This window comes from Leucopleurus acutus (genome assembly GCF_964270905.1).
Source record: "Leucopleurus acutus genome assembly, chromosome: 14".
Classification (NCBI taxonomy): domain Eukaryota; kingdom Metazoa; phylum Chordata; class Mammalia; order Artiodactyla; family Delphinidae; genus Leucopleurus; species Leucopleurus acutus.
The window spans coordinates 12052163-12069753 of NC_139156.1; the positions used below are offsets into that span (position 1 = coordinate 12052163).

The 17591-nt window shown below is 44.4% G+C and overlaps 1 protein-coding gene and 1 pseudogene across 3 annotated transcripts in view; both read left to right on the forward strand.

Moving 5' to 3' along the window:
* Positions 1 to 2570: 2570 nt before the first annotated feature.
* On the forward strand, positions 2571 to 2832 carry LOC309971414 (10 kDa heat shock protein, mitochondrial-like; annotated as a pseudogene). The gene has a single exon. The product of its transcript is annotated as a 10 kDa heat shock protein, mitochondrial-like (transcript).
* Positions 2833 to 13293: 10461 nt separating this feature from the next.
* The window catches only part of EIF3A (eukaryotic translation initiation factor 3 subunit A), a 33522-nt gene continuing 29224 nt past the window's right edge, over positions 13294 to 17591 (forward strand). Inside the window, exon 1 of one of the 2 annotated variants that reach the window (XM_082854557.1) lies at positions 13294 to 13457. In XM_082854557.1, the coding sequence (XP_082710683.1) occupies positions 13409 to 13457 (49 nt within the window). In that variant the 5' untranslated portion in view covers positions 13294 to 13408. The remainder of the gene's footprint in view (positions 13458 to 17591) is intronic. The other variant, XM_082854558.1, reaches the window with a different exon arrangement.

Sequence of the window (17591 nt, forward strand, 5' to 3'; positions counted from 1 at the left end):
GACCTGTATGCAGAAAACTATAAGACACTGTTGAAAGAACTTAAAGATGATACCAACAGATGGAGAGATATACCATGTCCTTGGATTGGAAGAATCAATATTGTGAAAATGACTATACTACCCAAAGCAATCTACAGAATCAATGCAATCCCTATCAAATTACCAGTGGCATTTTTTACAGAACTAGAACAAAAAATCTTAAAATTTGTATGGAGACACAAAAGGCCCTGAATAGCCAAAGCAGTCTTGAGGGAAAAAAACGGAGCGGGAGGAATCTGACTCCCTGACTTCAGACTATACTACAGAGCTACAGTAATCAAGACAACATGGTACTGGCACAAAAACAGAAATATAGATCAATGGAACAGGATAGAAAGCCCAGAGATAAACCCACGCACCTATGGTCAACTAGTCTATGACAAAGGAGGCAAGGATATACAGTGGAGAAAAAACAGTCACTTCAATAAGTGGTGCTGGGGGCTTCCCTGGTGGCTCAGTGGTTGAGAGTCTGCCTGCCAATGCAGGGGACATGGATTCGTGCCCCAGTCCAGGAGGATCCCACATACCACGGAGCGGCTGGGCCCGTGAGCCATGGCCGCTGAGCCTGTGCGTCCGAAGCCTGTGCTCCACAACGGGAGAGGTCACAACAGTGAGAGGCCCGCGTATCGCAAAAAAAAAAAAAAAAAAGTGGTGCTGGGAAAACTGGACAGCTACATGTAAAAGAATGAAATTAGAACACTCCCTAATACCATACACAAAAATAAACTCAAAATGAATTAGAGACCTAAATGTAAGACCAGACACCAAAAAACGCTTAGAGGAAAACATAGGAAGAACACTCTTTGACGTAAATCACAGAAATATCTTTTCTGATCCACCTCCTAGAGTAATGGAAATAAAAACAAAAATAAACAAATGGGACAAAATGAAACTTAAAAGCTTTTGCAAAGCAAAGGAAACTACAAACAAGACAAAAAGACAACCCTCAGAAGGAGAGAAAATATTTGCAAACGAATCAACAGATCAAGAATTAATCACCAAAATATATAAACAGTTCATTCAGCTCAATATTAAAAAAATAAACAACCCAATCAAAAAATGGGCAAAAGGGGCTTCCCTGGTGGCGCAGTGGTTGAGAGTCCGCCTGCCGATGCAGGGGACACAGTTTGGTGCCCCGGTCCGGGAAGATCCCACATGCCGCGGAGGGGCTGGGCCCATGAGCCATGCCCGCTGAGCCTGCACGTCCGGAGCCTGTGCTCTGCAACAGGAGAGGCCACAACAGTGAGAGGCCCGCGTACCGCAAAAAAAAAAAAAAAAATGCTGTATTTCTTTGCATCCAATTGTCCAAATTTTTAAATCTCTGAAATTGGGATGCATCCTAAAATTATAATTAGGAGTGCTTTTTTTTCTCATAAAATGATCTGTTTAATCACTGATGGCATCTCTAGATTTGAAGAAACATGGTAGACAGAAAAAATAAGAAAATATGTTAAATTCATAGACCCCAGATATCCTGTCTTTTCAACTTCACTAAGGTCATTTGCTGAATCTTAAAAGAGACACATTTAGCCCAAAACACTTTATAATTTTATGTGGTATTTGGGCTTGGGTAATCATCTTCCATTAAATTAGCAAGAATGTAGAATCAGTCAGACTTGATTTCCTTTGCTCAGTGTGCTAGCATCTGCAAAACAGACTGTGACATGGGATAAAGGCTGCGGAGAGGGTACAGACATAAGCACAGCAGAGTTCTTTCCTGTGACCACCTTACAACAGGTGGGAAAACAGAAAAGAGGAGAGGGAACGCATGACCAGATCTATTGTTTCTGGGATTTCAGACCTAGAGATCCACACTTGCGGAAAGAGAAAAAGGCGAGAAGTCTCAGAGGTGGAACAGGATGAGAGCCTCCGAGTCATTGCCTCTCCTTGCCCTGCTTGGGTGGCTCTGCTGGGTGTGGGGACCTAAGGTGGGCACTCTAAGTACTTCCTCTAAGGGTAAGTCAGGGACAGCCCCCTGTGGCCAAGGCCCATCGGTGTCATCTTAGTCTCTGGCACATTCTGGAGGCATTCAGAAAATAAATGAGGATGAAGATGATGACCGATAGATACTAAAACAAAGGATTTGAGGGAGATGGTGGTGGGTACCGGGAGGGAAGGATAAAGAAGGCTGTGGCCAGGCTCGGATGGAGTGGGACAGAGGGTAGGGCTGGAGAGGTTATCTCTGGGAAGGTGGGAGGATGACTGGAACTGACGCCTTCCTCCCTCCCCTTTCACCTCCAAGCCCTGTCAGACCTGCCAGACAGGTTCTCCAAAGTTAAGGGGGAGAAGTAGAGGGTGGAGAGGCACCCCAACCTTTGGCAAGAAGATTGACTGCTGGGTGTGGAAACAGAAAACTTGAGCTCTAATTCCAGCTCTGCCCCTCCTAGCTGTTAAACCAGTCTTCTCTGGGCTTGTTTGCTCAGTGATCAAATGCAGCTAACCATATCTTCCTCTGTGCCCATCCTAATAAGGGTTGGACCAAGAAAAATCTTTATGCTAATGTTATAGATAAGAGTAGCCTTGTGGAGAGTATGAACAAAACTACGGTGGCCAGAGTCACGGCAGGACAGGCATTTAGAAAGTTTTTCCCCCTCTTTGACCAAGTATTAGTTGAAAAGAGTGCAGCGGAAACTGTAACCAAGAGAGGCATTATGCTTCCAGAAAAATCTCAAGGAAAGTATTGCAAACAACAGTAGTAGTTACCGGACTGGGCCCTAAGGCACCAAAGCAGTTCTAGACAAGGATTATTTCTTACTTAGAGATGGTGACATTCTTGGAAAGTATGTAGACTGAAATAAGTCACTATTGAAATGGCATCACGTGAAGCTGCCCATTCCACTGAGGTATTTCATCATGTAAATAATTTCCATGTTTCTCTTTTATAATAAACTAATGATATCCCCCCAAAAGAAGAATAGCCTGTGTAGGGTGTCCCCAAGACTACCCCCAGATTCAATGATTTGTTCAGGGGATTCACAGGATTCAGCATATAGCTGTATTCATGGCTATAATTTATTACAGCTGGAGGATACAAAGCCAAATAGCAAAGGGGAAAGGCACAGGGGCTGATGTTCAGAGCAAAGTAGGCCCAAGCTTCCAGGAGTCCTCTCCTAGTGGAGTCACAAAGGATGCACTTGATTCCTCCAGCGACAAGTTGTGACAGCACATGTGAAATATTGTTGACCAGGGAAGCTCATTAGAGACTCAAGGTTTTTATTGAAGGTGCCGGTCCCGTAGGCAACTTCTGCCCAGCACGTACCAAAATTCCAGCCTCTCACAAGGAAACAGGTGTTCAGCATGAACCCCGCTGTGTGTACGAATCGTTTAGGCATAGTTGGTCACTCTTATCAATTCTGGGAATGGTGGGAGTGATCCCGAAATCCAAGTTCCCGACACCCACCAAGGGCCTACCTTCCTGGCAGGCTTTTCTAAGGGTGACAGTCTCTGGCCCGCTATGACTGGTTTGTGCAGCCGGCTCCTTGCTCCCAGGAAAAGATAAAGAAGTTGTTGGCACTGATGTGGATTTGGAAAATGCCCAAACTGTCTGCGTATGTGGATAAGGGACCCAATATTTTCCACAGATGTTCCAATGCCCAGGCTCCTGTGAGCCAAGTGTGGCTCTTCTTTTCATCTGTTTCCATAACTGGATTTAATCAGAGATTAGGCATGTAGTCAGCCAAGAGCTTCTTTGGGGTGGCAGCTCTTTTTTTTTTTTTTTTTTTTGCGATACACGGGCCTCTTACCTCTGTGGCCTCTCCTGTTGCGGAGCACAGGCTCCAGACGCGCAGGCTCAGCAGCCATGGCTCACGGGCCCCGCTGCTCCGCGGCATGTGGGATCTTCCCAGACCGGGGCACGAACCCGCGTCCCCTGCATCAGCAGGCAGACTCTCAACCACTGCGCCACCAGGGAAGCCCGGGGTGGCAGCTCTTTTAAGGGATTCCAGGCCTGCCAGGGGACTGGAAAGTCACTTCTGGAAGGGGATTCAGTCAACTGCCCTGACACTCTGTCTTGATGGTTAACTGGCTTCCAGGCTATTCGAGACTTCCAGAACATTCCCAAGAGGAAGTCATCCTTCTTGTGTTCTCCAACATTTTAGGATGCTAATATTGGAATCTGAATAGATCCTAGGCCCCAGGAAGCCCAGCTTTGGAGCCTTAAAAGAAACATTGTTGCATTAAAAGAAACATTTCAGTAAGGAAAATGCAATTAAAATTAATTCTGATCCTTATTTGCATTTTTCAAAGAGCATTAAAGATGACAGAATTCATTACCTATAGTAATATGTCTTAAAATTCCTTTCCTCTCATATTTTTAAACATTTTATTGTATTATTTTTAATTAAAAAATGTGGTACTGAAATCTGGGATAAATGTTTTGTTTTAGAACAGTTTTCGATTTACAGAAAAGGTGCAATGATACTGAGAGTTACCATATACTCCCTACCCGATTTCTTCTATTATTAACATCTTACATCAGTATAGTGCATTTGTGGGACTTTTCTAGTGGTCCAGTGGCTAAGACTCCATGCTCCCAATGCAGGGGGCCCAGGTTTGATCTCTGGTCAGGGAACTAGATCCTACATGCCGCAACTAAAAAGATCCCACATGCCGCAACTAAGACCCGGTGCAAGCCAAATGAATAAATAAATATTTTAAAAAAAAGGTATAGTACATTTGTCACAACTATGGAGCCAATGTTGATACATTAGTAACTGAAGTTTATATAATTATCCAGATTTCCTTAATTTTTACCTAATGAGTTTTTCTGTTTCAGGTTTCTACTTAGGATGTTTCCTTAGGATCCTCTTGGCTGTGACAGTTTCTCAGACTTTCCTTGTTTTTGATCACCTTGACAGTTTTGAGGAGTAGTGGCCAGGTTATTTTATAAACTGTCTTTCAGTTAGGAGTTGTCTGATGTTTTTCTCACGGTAAGACTGGGTTTTGGGCTTCCCTGGTGGTGCAGTGGTTGAGAGTCCGCCTGCCGATGCAGGGGACACGGGTTCGTGCCCCGGTCCGGGAAGATCCCACATGCCACGGAGCAGCTGGGCCCGTGAGCCATGGCTGCTGAGCCTGCGCGTTCGGAGGCTGTGCTCCGCACCGGGAGAGGCTACAACAGTGAGAGGCCCGTGTACCGCAAAAAAAGAAAAAAAGACTGGGTTTTGCATTTAGCAGGAGGAAGACCACAGTGGTCAAGTGCAGTTCTCATCTCATCGTATGACACCTTGATCACCTGGCTGAGGTTGTGTTTGTTGGGTTTCTCTCCTGTAAAGTCACTCCCTCTCTCCTTTTTCTATACTGTTCTTCTTGGATAGAAGTCACTATGCACAGCTGACACTTAAGGAGTGGAGGCTTATGTGCTCCACTCTCTTGAGGGCAAAGTATCTATATAAATTATGTGGAATCTTCTCCACGGGAAATTTCTCTATTTGCTCAATTTATTTATTCAATCATGTATTTATGTCAGCACAGACTCCCTTGTATTTTTGTAAACTCTCTCTCTCATTCATCTGGCACAGGTTCTCATATCTCTCTCCACTCTCCTTAGAAATAACTTTCTGTTACCTTCATCTTCTCTCCTCTTTCCTTTTCCCCCCCCCCTCTATTATCCCTCTGTCTCTCATCTAAGCCCCTTCCTACTTGAATATCCTACCCAACTTCTCCAGCTGTCCTCCTGACTGATTACTTCCTGTCCCGAATACAGGATGTGGAATACAGGGGGAAGGAAACGGGGAAACGCTCATTAGTCATCATCAGAATAGTTTAGCAGTTGAGGGGGCAGAAAGAGGCTGTGAATATTTCAAGCATTGATTATTTTATCCGTCTTGCATATACGTGGAAATGATTTCTAGAGAGCTTGTGTCAGGGATGGTGCTAAGAACGATACACATAGTATCTCACTCAACCTCACAACAACCTCATCATGCTTATTCCACAGTTGATAAAACTGAGGCTCAGAGAGATTACTTGCCGAATGTCAAGTAAAATGGCAAAGCTGTGGTTTGAAGCCACAACTAACTCCAAAACTGGCGTGCTCATAGCAATAACTGAGATGTATCCATAATCCTAGCTCCTTAGGAAATGTAACATGCCCCTAGTTCTAAAAATACCAGTGTGGAGTATGGTAACTTGTTCATAGTCTCAGAGAGTCTCAAAGCTCTCATGAGGCTTTCGCTAGACCTGTCTGAATTTTTATAGTTACACCTTACGCAGTCTTGCCCTTTTCCTCCATTGAGTTGTACCTTGGTTTTCACTTCCTGCAAAGCGAAGACTCCACGGTGTTTCATTCTTTTTTCTCTGTGAGTTAATATGGAGAACACTGTTAAGTTCTCTGTATTGGTTTTCTCTTGCTATGTAACAGGTTACCACCAGCAGCGGCTTAAAACAACACCCATTTATTAGCTCCCAGTTCTGTAGATTTGCGTGGCCGGGTCTCTGTTCAGGGTCTTGCCAGGCTGCATTCCTTTCTGGAGGCTCTGGGGAAGAATGTTTCCAAGCTCACCCAAGTTGTTGATAGAATCCAGGTCCCTGTAGTTATAGGACTGAGGCCCCCATTCACTGGTTGGCTTTTGGCTGGGGGACTGCTCTCAGCTCCTAGACGCTGCCCGCAGTTTTTCGCTCTGTGGCTCCCTCCATATACTTTCTCATGCTTTGAATCTCTTACTTCCTCTGCCTCTGACCTCTACACCCAGATTTAAAGGGCTCATGTGATTGGTTAGGCCCACCGAGATGATGTCCCCCTCCCTTTTTGGGGGGGGATGTGGGATCTTAGTTCCTCAACCAGGTGGAGTCTTAACCACTGGACCACCAGAGAAGCCCCAATCTCCCCTTCTTAAAGTCAACTGTGACATATAACGAACCTACTCACAGAAGTAATACACCATCACATTTACAGTCCCAGACATTAAACAGGATGCGTACACCACCGAGAAGGAGTCTTGGAAGTCTGTCTACCACAGTCTCCATTCCTTCATTTATTCACACATCTCATACTTATGGAATGCCTGCCCTGTGTTGGGCATAGTTCCAGGAGTTGGAGATACAGCAGTGAACAAGATGAACTTGGCCTCTTAAAGCTTACCATCTAGTATGTTAAGACAGACAGTAACCAAGGAAACAAAGAAAACTCCCAGTTAGTGCTGACTGCTCCTCTGAGAATTAAAACAGGCTGGTCTTTAGATTAGATTGGGTGGTCAGGAAAGGGTTCTCTGAGGAGGGACTCTTTTAGCTGCTCCCTGAGAAGAGAGCACAATGAAAAGGTCCATGTGAAGATAGTCTAACATCCACAAACCCAGGATGAAAGCCCACACGTTCTAGGGTTCCTTCTAATCATGTTTAACACATTTCACAGAGAAGCCCCGTTTCAAACCACATCCAAACCCACTATGCGCAGTATCTTACTCATTCTGCTTCCTTGGCTGTAGTTGGTTTGTGTAGCTTTGGGCATAATCTCCTCAATCCCCAAGCAGGAGCTGGGCTTCATGGCGTGCCAACAATGGCACGTGTGAGCACGTGTGCCAATTCCCACAAACAAGCCCCTCTTTCTTCTTCCCTCAGTCTTCTTCTAGAGGCAAGCAGAATATTAATTGAAGGCTCCTGAGTGTAAGAAGCATTTTACCCAATAAATAACAGTATATTGCCAGGACATGTTTCTGCTAAAAAGTATACTCAACTGAATTGGCATTCCAAGTTCCTGCTTTAAATGCGCAGAACCCAAAGGCTCAGTGAGAACTGTCTGGCACAAGTACAGTGTACCCCACATTTGCCTTTGGTACCCCACTGCCTAAAAGCTTTCCAACCCCAGTTAGACACTTTCATGGTTAGGAATTCAAGGCTGTGAGGTTTTGGACCTAGTCTGTTATCGTGCAGCTGGAACCACCAAGGTGCTTGGGTGTGACCATGAGCCAGGCACTGTCCAGACACAAAGATTAACGGTCCCAATCATTACCTTCAAAGGACTTCCAGGGTCATAGAGGAGACCAACATGCAGACGGGCAATTATAATATAGGAGGCTTGCTTTAACCAATTGTCATTTCTTCGACGAAGATTTATCGAGTGCTTACTCTGTGCAGGGCACTCTTACTGGTGCTGCAGATACAGCATTTGAACAAAACAGACAAATCCCTGCCCTCATCAAGCTTATATTCTAGAGGAGTAGACAATAAAGAAAGAAACTCATAAAATATATCAGGGATCAAATGATGATAAAGAAATAAATGCTATGGAGGAAAATAAAGAAGAGAAGCGTGCTAGGAAGTACTGTATGGGAAGAAGGGAGGTTATTATTACTTTAAAGAGGTGAGGGAAGACAGCACTGAAAAGGTGACACTGGCGTCACAAGGGAAAGGAAGGGATTGTGTAGGGCCTTGTAGGCCATTATAAGGACTGACTTGTACAGGGTCACAAGATCTGGGGGCCACAAGAGGGTCTTCATTAGGAGACTGATATGATCACTTCACTTTTGTGTTAAAAGGATCCCCTTCCTTGCTAAGTGGAGAAAAAAGAGAAGGGAGCCAGGTGAAAAGAGAAAGACAAGCTAGCAGGTTCTTATACACTCCAGATGAGAAATGATGGTGACTTGGATCAGCGTGATAGCTGTGGAGGTAGCACATGCGGGATTTGTTGATGGGTTGACTGGACGTGGGGATATGACAGAAAAAGTGGAGTCGAGGATGTCTCCAACACTTTTGTGGCTTAAGCAACCAGAAGAAAGGGGTTGTAATGGTTCATTGGGGGACGATGGCAGGAGGCACAGGTTGGAGCCAGAAGAGACCCAGAGTCTGGTTTGGGACAGGCTGGGTGTACGTTGTGTGTCAAACATTTAATGGATGTGAGACGGACTTTCAGGGGAGAGACCAAGTGCTGATGATACAATTTTGTAACTTATAAGCACAGATGTGATTTCTAAAGCTATGAGCTAGCGTGTTGGGTACCTTTGCCATAAACAAGCATTTCCACTGTATAACTAATTGGCCGTAAGACAATTTTGTTATGAAGGATATAATAACTGGTTGACAATTTGGTTTCAACTGGTTGAAATGTATTAGCATTTCTTCTGGTTAGTGATATTATGGATGTCTTTATCGAGCTGACAGATGAGGTCCCTCTTTTACTTTTCGTTATTTTATCTTTTAGGGCAAAATTGCCTAAGGCCAATTAGTTATGCGGCAAAAAACATTTGGAGCCAAAACGCTTGTGGCAAAGATGCCTATGGCAAAGATGCATACTGCGAAAGTACCTAGAAGCACGAGCTAGAACCAAGAGATGAAGGTAGTTAGAGGAGGGAAGAGGTCCAGCAGCTGAGCCCTGGAACTTTTCAACCTTAGAGGTCAGAGAGATAAGGAGCAGACAGAGAGGTAGGAAGAAAATCAGGAAAGGGTGATCCTGGAAGCCAAATGAAGACAGTGTCTCAAAGAGGATGCAGTGATCATCTGTGTGTGTGAGAGGAGATGGAATCCAACGTATTGGTAGGTAGGGGCTGGCTCTAGATAGGATAGTGGATGGAGAGTAACAGGAGGGAAGGCAGAGGGTCTGAGCACAGATGAAGATGGGTGGTAGATGGCAGAGTGCCAAAGTTCTCTAATTTTTCCACTGTTTTGGCCATCGGCTGAGAGTAGAGAAAGGACGTACTGGAGAATTAGAGAGGGGAAAAAGTATGAACTAGTCATCTGGGAGAGTGGGAGTGTGGCCCAGAGAAGTGGAGTAGGGTGGCTGAACAGCAACACAGTGCTTGTTGAGGCTGGTGGTCGTGAACTTAAAGTGAGACTTGTCGACATGGCTGTGCATTCTTCTCCAGTCACATTAGGCTCTAGGCAAGGAGTGGGTGGAGGGTTGGGCTGGCCAGGGTTTGGGGTAGAATAAAGGGAGAACTGAGCAAGAAAATAACTAAATGATGGAGTCTAAGTTGCGTCTGTAGGACACAGAGAACAAGAGGGATGAGAGCAGCGAAAAGGAAGTACGGTTGATGAATGGATTGCAGATCCCAGTCAGGCAGTAGGGTTGCTCAAGTTGGGATCTGATAGAATTAACCATAGGTGGTGGTGGCCAGAAAATAAGATGTTTGAAAACAAGATTTGGGAACTGAGACAGTTAGTGTGACAGTTAGTGTCTGGGTTAGGGGTCAGTAAACTATGGCCTGTGGGTTAAATTTGGCCTGCTGCCTGTTTTTATACAGCCTTGAGCTAAGAATGCTTTTTCACATTTTAAAATATATTTAAAAAAAAAGACTATTATCCTTTTAGTAAGAACAGTTGCTCCAATAATTGAAGACATTGCTTCCTGGCCTGCAAAGCCTAAAATAATTACTACCTGGCCCTTTATAGAAAAAGTGTGCTGACTCTTGGTCTAGACTCTAGGGTATCACCATGTGTGAGTGGCTGAGCTCAGGTAGAGGACACATAGTGAAGGCCAGGTGGCCAGGATCATTTACTGATACAAGGGTATAGAGCCGACGAATCATTACGATGGTGGTGTTGGAGAGAGTGACAGGGAGCCAGAACTAAGTGGCAAGGAATGAGGGAATGTGACCTGGGTTCTGAAGATGCCTGTAGAGGACTGCAGTGTGGAGGAATCACATGTGGCCTAGACTGATGGCATGAATGTCAAAACTCAGAATTTAAGGGAGGAGAGAGAAAGAGAGAGAGCACGCTCTGGAAGTAGCTAGTGGGAAGAGCTAGTCGGTCACTGGTTACCTCCAGGCACCAGTGGTTTGATGGAAGAACACAGCCACCCCTTGACAAGGTGGCAGGGGCAGCAGAGTGCTCAGGGCTGGCCCCAGTGATGGAGTTAACGGTGGCCTGAACAAAGAGCACAGGCAAAGGGGAAGTTGGGTAGGGCTCCCGCTGGCAGAAAAGGCTTTGCAGAGGAAGACTTTGGGCTGAAGCTTGAAGTACTAGCAGGAGTCAGTCAGGTAACAGTGGGCGGGGGGGGGGGGGGGGGGGGTTGGGGAGGGGCGGTATATATATGGGCAGGAAAGCATGGTATCTTTGAGCACTGACCTCAGAAAATCATGAGTGAACTTTGGCACAACTGGAGGTTCAGAATCAGTGCCATTAGGAGCTTTGGGTGAAGAACATTCTTGTTTCTTCTTTACTATTTGCATGCTGAGGCTTAGGGATATCGAGCACTCCGTGTAGATGGGGAGATGCTCTATGAATGAAGCGTGACACACATTGGCCTTTAAACTTGTTACCTCCCCATGTGTAAGGTAGGAAAATGTATTATATAAATATTTATGTAAGGATTTATTCATTTCTCTCTCCATTATTTTTTGAGAGTATCTTGTCTACCTGATGCCTTGCCAGGCATTGGGGATACAGTGGTGAACAACACAAATATGGTCCTTCCCCTCTCTGAACTTACAGTCTGCAAGTAATTACACGGAAGTATGGTCAGTGTTAAGAGAGGATGTTACTGGAGCTCAATGCCTTGGCACCTAAACTTATCTGGGGGCCAGGGAAGAATCCTGGCAGAAGTGACATGTATAGGTGATTGTTGCCAGAGCAAGGAATGGGCAGTGGTGAATTTCCAAGTGAAGTGATGGCATGCGCTGGGTTGGAGGTAGGAGAGGGCTGTTTCGGGCACTGAAAAGACACTGAGTGTGCTGAGAGATGGGCCTAGAGAAACGATGGGGGCCTGGACTGGAGTGGTGTCTCCGTTTCCACGTGGCTTCTTTTTTTTTTTTCAGCCTTGTGGGATCTTAGTTCCCTGACCGGGGACTGAACCCAGGCCCTGGGTGGTGAAAGCACGGAGTCCTAACCACTGTACTGCCAAGGAATTCCCTCCACGGAGCTTCCGACGAGTGTTCAAATCTTCCTCTCTCTAGACTGCAAAGTCTGAGAAGGCAGGAACCAAATCTGTCCTGTTCAACTGCTGTGTACCTACCTATCGGGTATTTACCTCCTCAGCCTGGCACATAGTAATGGTTTGTTGATAACATGACATAGTTTGTTGAACGAATGTATAAATGTGAACCTTGGTTTACCCCTGAAATTTATTGTTCGTCATTATAAATACCTTCATTACAGCATTCTTGTAAACAAAACAATGAATGTGAAAGCATTTCAGTAAACTGTAAAACGTCATACTTGTTTTAAAACTGTAAGACATTATGTTGCAAATATGTATAATGCAGTACTTCAGTTGTGCCCTTAACAACTGTTTTTTTTTTTTTTGCGGTACGCGGGCCTCTCACTATTGTGGCCTCTCCCGTTGCGGAGCACAGGTTCTGGACGCGCAGCTCAGCGGCCATGGCTCACCGGGCCCTGCCGCTCCGCGGCACGTGGGATCTTCCCAGACCAGGCATGAACCCGTGTCCCCTGCATCGGCAGGCGGACTCTCAACCACTGCGCCACCAGGGAAGCCCAACAACTGTTTTTTTGAGAATCATATTTATTCCACTCAAGTCAGAAAAGCCCTCCAAAACACTGTATTAGAGAAATTATCCAGTCATATATAGTACAAAAGTAGCTTGATTAGGGAAAAAACCTTTATCACCCTGATTACTTCCGTTTGCCACTTCCTGAGTGACTTTTAGTATACTTAGGTTGCTAGTTTTCTACAGAGCATTAATCAACAGCAAGTATTTATGCTTTTCTCCAGGCCCAGAAAAGATCCTATCTTGACCCTCATTGTGTACTCATCTATCTCTGAGGGCCCAGGCAATCTCTGTGTCCCCAATTTTAAAATTTTACCTAGGTATGAAATAAGCTTGCTTATTTAAGTTACTTATTACAACCCTCCTCCCCATACTAGTCCGGGCGGTGACAGGTCACCACTATCTCCAGTGATGAGCATCGCTGGCCCTAATGATACCTGCTCAAAGCATCTGTGTTAAATGAATAAATTCGGCATTTTAACTCAGTCAAGCCAGGACATTCTCTAGGCGGATGGGACCTGAGAGTTAACTTTGTATGACTCCGCACAAGTCATGTTAAAAGAAGAATCTGTGCCTGCCCGCCAGACAGAAGCTCTGACCCAAATCTCACCTTTCCCACCCAGATTGTCGCTCGAAGAGTGAGGTGGCGGAGAACCGGCTCTCTAACATTTCCCCGCGGAGTCCCCAGGTGCAGCCAGAGAGCTAGGAAGACTTCGGCTGGCGCCACGTCAGCCAGCAGGCGTGCGGCCAACGCGCCTGCGCGCGAGGAGGGGCGGTGCGCAGGCGAAGGCCCGCCCCTACATCCGGGGCCTAGGCGGCGGCGGTGCCGCCGCGCGGGGGTCACGTGTCTCTTTCCTTTCCGTCTCTGGCCGGCTGGGCGCGGGCTACTGCTGGCGAGGCGCGTGGAGCCTTGCGCTGCTACCCCTTCGTCTCCTCTCCTAGCCCGGGCCCCTAAGGAGTTCGCTGACGCCGGGTGAGCTGAGCCTGCCGCCAAGATGCCGGCCTATTTCCAGAGGCCGGAAAATGCCCTCAAACGCGCCAACGGTGAGTAGGGGATCAGGGCGCGCCGGACTGGGGCGGCCCGAGGCCTCGGAAGTCGAGGCGCCCGGGCCAGCTTCTCGCTGCTTCGCCGCTCAGCTGCGGCTGCACAGGAGGCCGATGCGGCCTGCCCGCCGCCGACTCAGGCCGTGGTTGGGCATGGTGTCCCTTCTCACTCCAACCGACGGGGGGGGGTGGGAGGCGCGGAGCAGGGAACCGTCGCTCGAGGGCTCGTCCCTCCCGCCTCCTCCGCCGCCGGGTGAGTCTCGGGGCCGCGGCTCCCGAGACAGCCGTACCCGTGCCCGAGCTTCTCCCTCCCGCCCGCCTCCGCTTGGTCCTCCAGACCACGGGGCTTTCAGCTTCGGCCCCGCGCCCCCGGCCGCCATCTGGGAGTGCCGGGGAGGAGGAAACATGGCTCCCTCCCGGGGACAATGCACGCCAGAACCTCGGCTCCACCTCCCGCCGGGCCCGGAGCCGGGCAGTCCCACCTCCTGCCCTCCCGCAGACAGCTCGGCACCCCCCGAATCCAGCCCCGCGCTTTGCGGGGTCAGGGTCCACTTACCCTCTCCTCTGACCACTATCTCCGCTTCGGGGACTCTGACCCATTTAACCCGTTTCCTATTTTTTCTGGCATTGATTATTGGCAGCTCAGAAGCCTACTCCGAATCACAGGAAGTTGGAACAGAGTTAATACTGTAAGAGGGACTTCAAGTTCTCTCTCAAAGATAACGAAAGTGAGGCCTAGGGAGTCTGGTTTGCCCAAGGTCACTCTGGGAGTTAGTTGTTGAGCTAGGAGCCTAAAACCAAGGTCTCTTCCAGATCAGTCGATTTTTTCACTACGGCGCTGCTACTTGAGATTTTTATTTACATATGTGTACTTATGGGAAAACTTATGGCGCTTCTGGGAAACCTTGTGCTTGTCCCGGTCTATTCAAGAGGCATTTATTACGTTGGCATTATGGGGGTGCAAATGTATTATACGTGCCTCTGGTGTTTAAACACTTTTTTATTTAGGGTTTGTAAGTGTTAAGGGCGTTCATTGCTCTTAGTTTCACCCTTCTTCCATCCAAACAAGTTTTGGATCTTATCCATGTTGTAGGTGGATATGCCGTGTCTGTTAAGCTTTTATGCTTGTGAAGCTTATTTTGTTAGTTTGTTTGAAAATCCTCTTAGGAAAAGGTCAATTTCAGTCAGTACATACAATTGATACTACTGATAATCTGTCGGGACCAGAGGTCTGTCACATGCTTGTTATTTTAACTAGAAGTAAGAATTTCGGGGAGAAGTAACAGTCTGTGAAATAGGATAGTGCCATATTCTGTGGAATAGAGTAATTGTTTTAAAAACAATTGAAACTACAACTTTGACCCGATCACCCATTTTAATTCTCCATCTAATAGTCAGAACAGGCAAGAAGTTTACAGATGTTGATTAATTTATAGGAAAGAAAATAGATTGAGATGGAAATTTAACCCTACAAAATGAGCTAGCAAAGTTAGGGAAAAAATGTTTTTTTGATGTTTTGAAACTTAGAGAATTATATTGTGGCATACCAAATGACTTGGGTGAAATTACTGCTGTAATTGCTTCTGCAGATCTGTTTTACAGGCCTTTGAATGCTTGACCAACAGACATTTTTCCCCCATGTTAATTGGCTAAAGCACTGTAATCTCAATGGCCTAAATATTACACATTTGATGTGTTCAGGCCTTGTTTCCTTTGCTCCTCCCTTCTGAATCTTTTTATGAACTTAATATGTCAGTAATTTTTTTAAATTAGAAGAGATATATGATATGTAACAAATCTTAAATCTTTTCTCACAATTTCTAAGTTGAAATAGATTTGATTCATGGAGGGCAATATGGGGAAAATGTCAGAAATTAAAGTAGGCAAGATGAGAAAGGGACACTGAGATGGAGGTGGAAACTTGAATTTTGTTAATGTAGTTTTTCAGAAAGGCCCCTTTAAACTGTAGGATGAGCGTAGGATGGTAGAGATGCCTTACCTCTCAAGTAGTAATTTCTGTACCTTTCATCTTGTGAACAGAGAGATCCTGTCTTAGTGTCAAAGAGCAGAATGTGGATGGCAAATGACACTGCTTACAAAACTTTAAATAGGATGATCAAAGCACATTTTATTTTAATGGAAATAATCTCATTTATCTATAACATTGGTAATCTCAATCACATCTGGACCTCATCCATTATGTTATCCTAATAAAACATGAATAAATTTAAGTGTAGAATAGTTTATCAGAGCAATATTTTTGGGAACAATTGGAAAACAATCATCCAGGAAAATGAGAACTTGGCCCAGCAGTTACAGGCAAGAAATTCATTCCCCAGAATCATTTGGAAAAAGCCCTTTTCTGGTTTATATTGTTAAGTAGTGCCAAATCAGTTGCTTCTGACCCTGTAACAGCTTTTTAACTTACACTCTACAACCAATGACTTAAAAATGAAGTTGTTAATAAACCTACAAATTGTGTAACATTATATCTTATCTACTTGGTCCGGTGCACAAATAAACTAGTAAAATTGAAGGGTTGACCTAAAGTTTTTCTTTATAGGTAGACACATAGTTTCAGTCATGGTGTCTTAAAGGTAAACTCAGAATGCCCACCCTCCTAGTAATAGTTGGTAATTCCAGATTTTAATTTTTATTTCAAAAATATCAGTCTGGAAATGAACATTTCTGTAAATTTTGCAGTAGAGGTTTTAGTGTGTGATAGTTTTTTCCAGCCTCAAAAACTTTTTTTCCCCTTAATTAGATGATTCAGAGGATCATCTAAACTATATCTTCAGATATCAGTTGGGATAAAGACAGGAACTCACCATCATGGATTTTCATGAGAAACTTCTTTCCATTTCAGTGTTTTCTTTTAAAAACATCCTTGCCTGGTATCCATGTTTTCCTTTTTTTCTTGGTGGTGGTGATGGTCCTATGAAAAATTATTTTTTAATGCATTTGCTTTGGCTTTTATGAAACTATTGTTTCAGAGTTTGAAAGTATTGAATTTGGAATCCTAAATTTTGATTGGCTGTTGAGGAAATGAAAAGTACTTTTAGTTGTATCACTGAACAAGACTTTGTTTTTTTTTAAATGACATTAAGATACCACACGAATTTAAAAATAAGATATTGGGAAAGTGAATTATTTTTTGACAGTTTAATATTTTGTCACCACATCATGCTGGTGAATCTTTGTGCCTATTCTGTATTGCGTTGATGGTGTTTATATATGGTAGTATGGGATTTAAATCCTCAGCATAAGTTTGGGAATTGGATATAATAGGTTATAATAGGTCATTTTGGTGTGCTGCTGTGATATTCTTAATGTAAAGGATAAATTTAAAAACATTTACTCCCCAATTTTTGGCTGATAGAAACTGTGTATGTCAGTTTTGAAAAGCATTTAAAGTACTGTTGGATTTTAAAATAATCTGTGCATGCTCCAGGAAGAAGACGGGTAGGTTCTCCCCTTAAAATAGAAAAGGCTTATTTCAACAAAGTATCTAGTTGTATTACATCTTTGTTTAATTTTGTAGGATTTATTTGGGGGGAGGTAATAAAATTGACTCAACTGAAAATGGCCTTTCTGTCATATTGGCAGGTTTGATATTGAGACTGTTGAAGTATTGAAGAGGGGTTTATATTCATTTGCCTGTAAGGAATATGATTTGATATAATATGGGATGAGGTAGGATATTGTGTTAAAGATACTAAGTTCAGTATGTTTTGTGATTTATCCTGTGCAAGCTTTTTAATATACTAGAGTTGGAATATTGTTTGTAGTTTTCCGGGAGGAAGGAATGTTTAGAAACAGCATTCCTGAAAGATGTGATAATTGGAAGAAGAAATAACAGAGTTACTCACTAAATCTGTAGATCTAGTAAATCCTCCAAATAAGAGACATTTTTACCTATGTTTGCCTAGCACAGTTAACGTTAGATAATGTTATACATTGTTAGGTTAACACTTAAAAGAATTTCTTGTCAAGGATTTTTTTTTTCCTTAGGAGGAAAGTAAACAATGATTTTAAAAAACAGATGTTTTAAGTTTTATATAGTGTAAACTAGTGTTTAGTTCTGCCAAATTATTTTTCAAATGTTCAGTAGAGAGATTTTTCTGTGTGTGAAAT